Source organism: Telmatherina bonti (assembly GCF_933228915.1).
Source record: "Telmatherina bonti genome assembly, chromosome: 2".
NCBI lineage: Eukaryota > Metazoa > Chordata > Actinopteri > Atheriniformes > Telmatherinidae > Telmatherina > Telmatherina bonti.
In genome coordinates this window covers 26418946-26430834 of record NC_136620.1, presented here as the reverse complement: position 1 = coordinate 26430834, position 11889 = coordinate 26418946, and the positions used below count along the sequence as shown (strand labels likewise).

The 11889-nt window shown below is 41.2% G+C and overlaps 1 protein-coding gene across 1 annotated transcript in view; it reads left to right on the top strand.

Moving 5' to 3' along the window:
- Window positions 1–9704: 9704 nt before the first annotated feature.
- The window catches only part of LOC306771046 (cGMP-inhibited 3',5'-cyclic phosphodiesterase 3A-like), a gene marked incomplete at both ends in the record, with an annotated part of 79460 nt that continues 77275 nt past the window's right edge, over window positions 9705–11889 (top strand). Inside the window, one exon of the mRNA XM_079260075.1 lies at window positions 9705–10619. Coding sequence (XP_079116201.1) covers window positions 9705–10619 — 915 coding nt within the window. The remainder of the gene's footprint in view (window positions 10620–11889) is intronic.

Below are 11889 nucleotides of genomic sequence, written 5' to 3'. Positions count from 1 at the left end.
ATGGATGGATGGACGGATGGATGGATGGATGGATGGAAGGATGGATGGATGGACAGACGTTATTCTCACAATAATGAAACTGTCTATTCTTTGTCAATATATAGCAGAAATTCATTTGTCAGTAGAAAATGTGGTTCAAACTGAGTTAAACATGAAAAAACAACCTTAAAAAAGTGAGAAAAAAAAGTATGTGTAATTTTGGTTACACCTCTCAGCACATGTCCTCAGTAAATAACTTATTTATATTCCGTTTGGAGATTGACATTTGGACAAATTTGTAGATGTAATTTAATTACATCTAAAAATTTGGAGCATCCGTAGACGTGGCAGTCGCATTTATAGAATATTTTTTCTTTAAGTATTTTGTAACATTGCCATCTCACAAGTATCTTTGATGGATTTATTGGTATTTAGATATGCCCCACATCTCTCAATCTCTCAACGATGGGAGAGCAGAACATAAACACACTTGTCAAAGATGTTATCATCTATCTTCCTATTCTTCAGCATGAGTTCATATTAAATGAATACAGATCATTTCTCTGAAGAAGTTGGCACAGACAAGTCTATGAAGCTCAATATCTCATCCCTACAGGTAATTTTTTATAGCCATGTTGTAATGGAGTCTATTTTAAAGGAAGCCATTTTATTTTTCTTTCTCCAAGTTTCTAATTTCTAATATGAACCAGATGATAAGCACCTTGTGACATGAAATGGTCTCATATCTTTCTCTTTCATTTTAATATATTTACGTCCCAAAAAAGACCTAATTGTGTCCAAGCACAAAAGCCAAAGGAAATATCTTCATGACAGATTGTCAGATGTTTGTGTGACACATTGTTGGCTACTACACAACCCCCCCAATGACCTCACTTTGGTCAACAATGGGTCATTTCCCTATTTCTTGACCGACTTTTTCACAGCTGATCAAATGGATTGATGTTGTTTTTGTTCAAATGCTTCTGTCTCAATGACTTGATTTATTGTTCTGATTTATGGACTTAAATCTTTCTTCATCTTGATTGTTTTGTCCAAAACGCAAGTTGCTGTTTTTCTTTTGGAGGGAATATGCAGAGTACCAACCTGTGATAGCTTCTTCTTCAACTGCACAGCTGAGATTTTAAAGCTTAATATTCATTTGTGCTCCTTTGAGTATGATTTCAAAGAAGATATGTTATGTTTGAGTATGTATGCTTCAATCTCTTAGACTGTAATTTTAGTACGAAGATCTTTTCGGACAAAGAAAATGATTACTTCTGTTTTGGAAGAAAAGCAAAGTATGCTGGAGTGGTAAAACAATTTACAGCACTTACTGCACTCAACAGGCTTGTGAGAGATGAGGTTCATATTAAATAGTTTTGTTCCTTATTCTTTCGGTTATCCCTTTTCCAATGTTTGGGTTTAATCAGATGACAACCATAAGCTGTTGGTGAGGTTTCTCATTTTTTCCAGTTTACTTTACAAAGTCTTTCCTACATTAAATAATGTCAAACAACCACTGGAAATACTGTGTGGAACCTAATAAAGTCTTCTGTCCATATACACAACTTTTAATAGGAGATTTCAGTTCCATCCTCCTGAGCTAATGAAGAAACAAAAGTGAATGTCGATGATACTTTATACTCTCTATTTAGGAGCTGTTTCATTAAAAGTCTCTGTTTGGGGTATCAACCATGTTGCTGTTTCCCATAAAAAGTTATTGATAGATGGAGGAACACAAGTGCAGAGTGCTAGTTTGTAAATGGAGGCTAAATCTGCCCTGCTTCCTCTTAAGGGACCACACACTTTATGGATTACTTCCTCCTATTCTCTGGTCCAAGAACAACGTAGCATGTGCCGAGTCCGTGATAGCTGGGAGGATAAATGGTACAAACAGCAAAAGATACATGGCAGCTTAAAAGCCTTTGTCCCAAATAAAAAGTTACCAAGAAACACAAAAGGAGAGGAGCTGTCAGAGTCCAGAAATGAAGGCCAGCCATGTAAGATCCAAACTGATTGGACAGAGACAGGATGAAGCTGTAGATCTGAGTGTCTTTCGTCTTTGTTCCTTTTTTTAGTTTATCATAGAGCAAAATCATCTTTTATGAAGAACTGCATGAGAAAGGATGAAGAGAAGTAGTTCTGCCAGGTTATTTGAAGGTTGGAAAACTTGATGTGGAAAGAAGAAAGTTGACTCGCATGTCTCACTTGCTCTTTCTAAGTGGTTCCCTAAATTGTTCTGCAGGTTTTCGGCCTCAATAATTGTTTGTGTCTGGTCTTTGAAAGACCATTACCAGGTACTTGAGATCCTTCTGTGTATGCAGTCCTCCCTACCCAGTTAGACACATTCTCTCCTAGCATATTTACACTCCACAAGAATGAAGCAGTCCACCAGCCTAGGCCATGGTTTAGATTATTATTGCTTGGAATCGGACCTTCTCCTTCTCATGCAGACTCAAACCCCTACTTTTAAAAAGAATTGTGAAGCTATGAATAAACGAGATGAAAACAAAGAGCTGGAATAACTGGAAGCTTTGTTTAAAAAAGTACAAATTTTGAAAAAAAAAAAAAAAGTCACAATTCAAATGACCATTTTAACTTTTCAACAGTCTGCTAGTGCTTAAGAGACGAAGACCTGTGGGCCTTCAAAGATACTAATATGGTTTTAGTGATATCATTACAGTTCAACACTTGAATTTCTTTTTGTACAGTTATATGCAACTGTAATAGATGCAGAATATGATTGGACAGTGTCCCACTACAGAAGTAAAGTCTTCTCTGACAGAGACGTATGACAGCACACATTGCTCTAAATCTATGTATGTCAGTGAGGAGTAACGGTGACTTGACAGAAGTCCAAGCTGGTGATGAAAAGAATTTAAAACTTTTATTTGTGACTACAAAAGAGGATGAAGAGACGATAGGAGTGATGTGAAGGCAGAACAGAAGATGTTGAGAACAGAAACACGAACGTATGGGGTGGAGAAAGCGAGACAAACAGGAAGTTGAGGAAGTGAAGCAAGTATAAGTCTCTCCGGGTGATTCTCCAGTCGCTCCTGAACTTAAATGAACACACTAATTTGTTTTCATTTAGCATTATATGCAAAGGCTTCATGAGTATGTTTGTAGTTTACAGAGCAAAAATGGCCAAGATATACTGTATAACACACATCTGTTGTTTCCTTTGGCCAGCGTAAATCCCTGGCTCGAGTAAACGTTTAGTACCAAACATATGCACCACGTCCCACGCCAACCTGCTGCCACTCCGTCTGAGTGAGCTGCAGTAGCGGAACAGCTTTGAAAACTTTCATCTGAAATATTCAAAACTCACACAACCCAACTTTTCAGACTCCTCTGAATATATATGCAATAAAATGTGTTGCTCCTTCCCCACTCAAACCGTGGAATTGCATTATTCATCTGAGGCACTGTTTCAAGTTTTTTCTCCCTGCTGCAGCAGTCCCACCCACACCAGTGAATTAAGTACCCGTCTTCTAATTCAGTTGCAAAATTTTGGCCCATCATCTGTGCACTTGTTTCATGCTTTTGTGCACAGTGGAGAATCATCAAACTGTATTTAGGTTATCAAGAAGATGGCATAGACAGACTGGAATTTTTAATGATGTAATTTGTAAAAACAGCATCATTTTGACAATGAGGCCGATTGTGGGTTAGAGAGATAAAGAACATGCAGTGAGTGACCCTGCTTCAAATCGACTGAGCTGCTGAACCTGTTTTTCTTTTCTAACCTCTATAGTCTTTTGTTTTTCCATGGTATACAGCTCATTTCTGCACGAGTGAATTTGGTGTGGATTGGGCTTCCTGGCTGGCAGAGGAATTTAATTGTTTCATTTGTCCAGATACTGACAAAGTGAGAAGACACAGCAGGCAGCCTCTTGTCACTGCTGTTTCTTCTTCACACCGGTTCGATGTATCAGAGTTGTTACAAATGAGCTACAATGGAAGCAGGATCACTTTTTGACCTCAGCTAAAAGGAAACTTTTCATTTTGCTGTACTTGAAGAGGATGCGGTAACTGAAGCCTAAAACTGGCTTTAATACCGAGTTCTCTGACTGCAAATCAGACTAAAAGGCTGCAAGCTAGAACCTGGGCTGTAAAATCATGCTTGGCCTGAGTACCCAGATTGTGCGCCCTAGCAAATATAACTAAAAAACAAATACTGCTGAATACTACCACAAATAATACAAATCAAAAGTCCTCAACTGTGTTTTGCTTTGCCAGGAAAAAGTCAAAACTCCAGCTGCTGGTTACTCTCCTACAGGAAAGATCTCACATGTTGTCAGGCAGAGAAATAAAAGAACTTCATTGTTATCATAATTTAGTTTTTTTTAAATCAGATATTAGATTTCAGCTTAGCTAAGTTTTTTCTTTAACTCTTCAAATTTGACACTAACATCAAGGCCAGAAAAAGTGTTTCTCTGTGTTTTTTCTATTTGTTTTGGACAAGAATAAACAGAATAAATGTTTTTTTTTAGCAAATAGTTGAGATTTCAAAAATAAGTAGTTAATAATAATGTAATAACAGTGAAATGGTTTAAATTTGAAACAGCAGTGTTATAACAACACCTAGTTTTGGTTTTAAATGCCCAAACAAATGGGTAGAGATGGCTCAGGCAGGGTTATTACTACATAAAAAAATTCACTGCATCTTTACCTCTACCAAATGGTAGACCAGGACCTTAAAGGGTTAAAAAATGTGGAAACAAAACACACAGAGTTACAGCCTATTGCCTGTTCCAGCTGTTCCCTCTCTGACAGATGTGATTAATGACATATTCTTGCATTTGTTAATACAACACCGCAGCTGTATCATTCTATTGGAGAAGTTGCTCCATTGTTTAGCCAGAGCGTGAGGAAGAGGATGGTTGGGTTGGACGGATGGTTGAGAAGGAGATTGAACAGTTTGTTTAGTCGCCTTCTCTCTATTACGCCTTCAAAACTGTCCGAACTGACTGTCAGCCTTGTTGATCCTGCTTCTTCAGGATCGTATCACACCTATTTTAGCTTATCTTCTGTTTTAGAGGGGATTTTGAGATTTTATTGTTTGGGTTGAAAGACCCCTGTTATCTTTCCAACCTTTTAACACGACCCACCTCCTCTAGAACCTGTTGTTGTCCTTAAGGTCCAGGTTTAAACACAGACATAACTGACCTTTTTCTGCTGTTGGTCACCTTCCCCTTCACATCGAGACCTCACCAACAGTGGACATTTTGAAAACCCATGTAAAAACCTCTTTTACAACACTTTGGCCAAAGTCTGTAGTTTTAAACGCGCTTTTAAATGAACAAGACTTTGAGCTGACCTATCCGAGTCTATTGAATCTGCTGGTTCCGATGCAGCTTCTCCAACAGACAGCAGCAAAGAAAAGCATGCTGGAGACAACAGACTGATAAGAGATGTCCATCATGACTTATGAGATGCCTTTTAAATATAACATAACATGATAAATATTTCCCTGAATGCGTATCGGCAGTCAGTAATCTCGTCAGAGCTCGTGAAATATGAGCAAATGCCATAAGAGTTTTACTAGCAAGCATTTTTATGAAAGTGTTAAACTGTTCCACTGGTTAAGTGGAATATCAGAGGAAAATCCAAACTAAAACAGCAACGACTTGTCCAGATTGCATGTTTATTAGCACTGGCTCTCACAAACCCATCCACTAAAGCCCATGTGAGTGTGTGTTTTTTTGCGGTTGCATGTGCTCATGCCATATATGGACACGTGTCTCGGTGTGGCATTTCATAACCTTTCTTTGAAACATGGTTTGTTGCAGTCAGGCATGTCTGGAGAGTCACCGTCATGTTTACAAACAAGCACAGAGAAAAGGTGAAAAGCCTCGTCCTCGTGGTGAACTGCAGTAACCTCTGGGTAGGGATCATACTACAGTGCGTTGTTTGAAGAACTTTATAAAGTTTCCTAAACTTGGATAATTCTTCACATCAATAATTGTCAGTCACTTTTATCCACTGGTTGACTTAATGACACAGTTTCATATCTACATGTGGTATATTTTTACATTACAATAAAAGAGTTAGAAGATGTATAGTATAAGCTCTCGCTCCTGTAACATCTTTAGTATCGATGCGTCCCTAAACTGGAATATTGTGGACATAACTCTTGATATGCTTTGATGTTCCCTCTTTTTGTACTCATATTTAAAATAAAACAGACTAACTTGAGTGTCTTTAAAGAGAAAGAATGTTTGTTGACTCCTCGGATACCCTGCCTATGAGGCTCGTACTCTGCAAGTTTTCCTTTAGCTGTGTATACACAGACATGTGCGTGTGTGTATACATGATGGCAGTGGTATTTATGTGTGTGCGTGTGTGTGTGTGTGTGTGCCCAGAAATGGGTGTCCATCCTCAGCACCTCAGTGGAAACTTGGGAGTGAGCCAACTGCTGCCCATGAGGGCTGGAAAACACTGCAATAGATCTCCTACTCTGCACTTGAGTGCAAACACAATGTAGATTTGCTTCCATCACTCCATTCAGCTTCTCTGTTCTTTCTGACTGTTTAAACTCTGGCATGTTGTATTTGATACACGGTTTAAACAACTCCTCACTAACATTAAATAGCTCATTTCATCCTTTGCATCTGATAGTGATCAAGTGCTGCTGTCATGCAGCCATTTTTAATATACCAATAACTGAAAGTTACAAACAACCCCAACAGCCCAAACTCTAAATGAACAGTAATGTTTGGCATCTGCTCATTTTCACATTGAACAAACGGAGAAAATGAAAACATCAGCATGAAATGTTTAAATGGCAAACAACTCCATTAGAGAAGCTGCTCCAGAGGCCAGTGCAGGTGTGGGCAAGGTCTCCTCTGACAACTGCCCCAAACACGACATCAAAACCAGATGCCTGATGAATTGCTCCTCATAAAAGATTCCTGTTTCACAATAGACCGTGGCATTGCCTAATAGGGTAAGACGGTTATGTGTGCGTCCCCCTGTCGTTAAAATTCCTTTGAGTAATTCAGAATGGCTTCTAGTTCTGTTTGCAGAGAAAGAAAATTTCACAATGAGCATGTCCCATGATGTGAGGTGTACTGGAGGATTCGCTACAACTGAAGACGGTGGTCGTTCGTCTTCATCTGCCACCGACTACAGAAGAACCAGAACGTGATGCTCCACAGTGTCCGTTTATGGTCACTGACAGTTTACTGGAAGACGAGACCAGCTGCTGGTAATTCACGTTTGATAACACAGTCCCTTTCGATTCATTTCCCAGCCTATAAGATAGTCAAATTCACTTTATTTGTCATAACAACACACACAGACATCAGTTTTAATGGATGACCTTTTGCTCTTTACTTGGTTTTTTCAAAAAACCAAGTAAAGAGCAAAAAAAAATAAAAAAATAAAAAGAAGGAATAAAGGACAAACTTTGCAACAACACGAGAGCTGCTGCTTTCTGCCTGACTTCACCTCCTCTCATCTGTTGTCTCCCTCTTATCTTTGGTCAGTGAAGAAGGATTGTTCCTGTCACCCGCAAAATAAACCGCTCAGATAACGCAACATTGTTCCAACTCTCCCAGGCAAAAGTTACCGCTGGGCTTTGATAAGGTGAAGGAAAAATGTTTGTGACAAAAATCAGGTTGCACTTGGAGCCAGCAGCTGTCCTTGGTGACACCCTGCACTCAGAGTGCTGCCAGGCACTTGGTAAACATGTGCTGAGAGGTGATGGACAGGAGCTGGCCTCCCCCTGCTCCTATCGCTCCCTGTTAGCGCTTCTTCTCTGCCCCTGCCTCTCACTAATCACAGCTGACAACGGATACACAGTGTCTCCTGTACACCATAGAGTCATGCTGACCTGTGTCAGCTCGGGGTAATGAGCAAAGGTAGAGAGTGGATTGTGGAGGGAAAATATGAATTAGCTGGAAAATAAAGCACAGCACCCTTAACCTAAACGATGTTATTCTGTCTGCACAGAGATGCTGAAAAAGATCACGTTTAGAAGTGCTTCTTTGCATGAATGACAAGCTATGATATGTGCTTTTTTTTCTTTCTTTCTTCTTTTTGCTAAAGATGAGGGATGGTATGTGGTGCTTATATCCAAGGCCGGATTATCCAGTGAGCATTATGGGCACAAACCCAGGGGCCCACGCCCATCTGGGGCCCAGTAGTTTGGGCATAAAACAAAATGTACATCAAAGCCAGGTCGTTACACCACAGTGTCCAGTGTGTTGCTATTGGTACCATTGGCTGAGAGATGATAGAAATGTTGTTTCACAGTGTATCATTCACAATTTTCACAAGGTTGCGGTGGGGAAGGGGGCCCCTGGAACACTCTGGGCCCCGGGGCCTGTGCACTTTTAATCCGGCCCTGCTTATATCTACTTTATTCAGAAGATGCAATCCTAGGAGACCACAGCATCTTTAAGGGGACACCCCATATATGCAAACGCACACAGAAGGTCTGCTTTGCTGAAACATTGATGGCAACTTCTCACAGTAACGTAACCCATCATCAGTGACACTTTAAGTGGTATGATGTGATGAATATTTAAATGACCTGGTGGAGTGGGGATCTTAGGGGTCAAGCTCGGGGGCACAATAAGCCTTTTTTTTTTTTGCAGAAAAACAGTTTGCATGTAGCTGCCACTTTTTTCCCGTCAGTATGGAAGCACTCCTCTTTAATTAAAAATGAATTCACGTCAAGGCAGTTTAAGAGTTACTCTGGTAACCTTAGAGCATAAAACAAGAAAAATACTACATTAAAACCCCAAATCAAAATGTACCAAACGAGATGAAACATGGTGTAAAATGCCTGCTCCTAAACACACAAGGTTTCTGTCGCCAAGAGAGGACATTGGAAGAAAATATAGGTCAGAGCCATTTTCCATCGATGTTCTGCTGTTGAAGAAGCATAAAAAGAAATAACTATTAACAAATATTATTCATGTAATTTTCAATAATAAGCTATCCTTTAGAACAAAACAACAACAAAACTCGGAGATGAGGTGAGGACAACGCCTGCTGGGCTGGCTGAGGAGGATTTGGGGGGTTTCACTGCTGCTCTCTGTGTGGAGCAGGAACTTGGGGGTGTGAATTCGCCGAGACTCGCGGCTGGTTGGAGAGCTTGTGACAAACACTCCAGATTTGCACGTCAAAAACGCCGAGCAACAACCTGGCGGACACTCATTCCAACTGCTCAATTCCCTCAGCTGCGTTTATTCTCGGAAGCACAGAACGATTGTATTATTCCAGGAGGAACCGGGAAGTGGACAGACAACTCGTTTATGGCTGAATGGTCACGAAGTGGGGCTTGTGTTTTGAGAAGACTGTTTGTTGCTGCACAGACGGGGCCGCGGTGGCGTCACAAAGCAAAGAGAATGACAGAAGAAGTCAAAGAGACGGCGCGCCACAAAGGAGGGCAAAGCGGGACGTGCGTGCACAGAGAAGAAGTGCCCTAGATCTGTAGAGCTTCAGACTTGTTCTGTCATCCAGGCTTCCTTTTTTTCATGCAGTTTGGAGCAGCAGTTACTCGTCCTGCACCTGGAAAACAAAGGCACTGCATTCCCCGGCAGCACATGTCCATGCGTAAATGGAGAGACATATGTGCGTATTCCCTCTACTTTTTCCAACGTGCCTACAATAAATGGTGTTTGTTTTGCCATTAAATCCAGTCCTGTCTCATGGCCACACTGCTATAGATGCTTTATCGACTTCCTCATACTTCATATCTGCCATGAGTGATGGCGATGCCTGCAGAGGCTTACGGCACCGGTGCGCAGAGCAGCGCCTATGAGAAAAGCTTCAGCGCACCGGATCGCAATGGTTATGTGAAAACATGTGTCATCCCAGTGTGCCGTGACCGAGACTATGAGACGTGGGTGAGGCTAATGTGCACGAAAATATGGAGTTCCCAGAGACTCCGGAGTGCTGTGTGCGTGGGGTCGCTGTCTGTATTTCTCGCCTTGTTGGTCAAATGTGCAGACTGGAAAGCTGAGGCCAGCAGCCGCGCTGACAGCTCACTCTCGCATTCACAGTCTCCTCTTCAGTTTGTTTCAGGCTGCGTGGCAGAGCTGTTGCAAACTTGCTGGAGTGTGGTTTCGCCATTGTTCACTCTCGTATGTGCCTTCTTTTGGGTCGGCGTGTACTTAATCCGCTGTGGGGTGCTAATCCAGACCGCCCTCTCCCTCCTGACCTTGTGCCACCTGGGCGAAATAGCGGCGTGGTCTCTTCTGGACGGGACAGATGAGCAGCTGTTTTCATTCACGACAGCGGCCGTGGTCGTGCTCATCTGCGTGGCCATCGGGGCACTCATGGTAGCGCGTCTGAATCAGGGCATTTCGGTCATCGTTTTCATCAGCATAGTCCGGACCGTCTCGCTCCTCTCGCTGCACAAAGTGCGGGCCACTTGGAGACCGTACGTTGCGTACCTGCTTGGAGTGCTGGGCATCCTGCTGGCGAGGCATGCTGACAAGCTCCTTCCCAGCCAAGGGAGACACAAGGAGGGCTGTACCCCTGTGACTGGAGCCAGGGAAGAGATCCCTGTATTTAAAAGGCGCAGGAGGTCCAGTTCTGTGATAGCTTCAGACATGGCGCACAGTCAGCCCAACAGCAAGTCACATCGCCGGACCTCCCTGCCGTGCATTCAGAGGGACCAGGTAAGAAGTTTCTGTCCCATTCAGATTTTCTCAGACTAAGATATCTTCTTCTTTCCATGATGAATTCAGGCTTTGTGGAAAAGGGAGAAGGAGGCGCAGTGACTATGCGGTGAACCAAAAGACCCTGATTAAAATGTTCAATTTGGATTTTATTTACACTTCAATTTTCTATTTATTTATTTATATTTCTGTAGACATTAAAGATACGTAATCATAACTGAACAACAATATGTTGTCACAGATAGTTGATTAGACATAATTTCAAAAGTTTACTGCTAAACTACTGTAATACACCTAACCATTATTATTATTATTATTATTATTATTATTATTATTATAATTATTATATGTGGACAAAGGGCATACTACACATTGTTTGGGGGAGTTTCAAAGCTTCCTTTGCTCTGCTGCTCTTCCGAGTCACTTTCAGATATTTTCCCAGGCGAACATGAAACCCCTTTTACAATCTTTTCTTTTTTATTTTGTCTCCACATCCACATTCTTCAGGTAACATCTCAATTGTTTTTAAAGAAAAGATTTATCGCAATGACATGGAGGACAATATTTTTTGCAAACATAATTAAATGATGCAGACTTTACACTATAGTGATGCTGCTAGAAAATAACCTAGAACAAAACACAGTTGTTTATTATTTATCAAGTGAGACTCTTTCTTTTCAGATGAAGTGGCCAGTTCAGTATTTGTTACTAATGGGATGCTATTTTTGAAATGGTGCTTTCAAGTGCTGATGACAAAGCGGAGCTGAGAATATAATGTTAGTGATTCATCTCATCCCTAATTATTTATTTCAGACATTTTTTCCCTATGAACCGTGAGCTACTGTATTCTGCTTTCGGCTTTAATGCTATTGTATAATTTACAATTTGCCATTCTGTCCTTAAATCCCAGGAATGGTGTAGGATTGGGTTTGAAACCTCTTCTGATACTGATACACATGCATACCCATGTTACAAGTAATTGGGGCTCAGAGGAGGAAGGGGCTCCCCTCAAACAAACCCGTATCACCTCCTGATCAATGAGCATGCTAAGCATGTGAATTAGAACCAGACTTTTGGAGTGATCAAAGCTCGTGTTGTGACCTGTGACTGTGGTTGGGTTGGGAGATGAGATGCTGCACTGTCGGCCCAGCCACTTGAAAGATGACCTCAGCTCCTGGGAGCTACTTAGTGTTGCCCTGTGCTTGTTTGTTTTTCCTTGAGTAAAAAAGACACACATAAACACATACATCAGAAAAAACTCAGATATTGC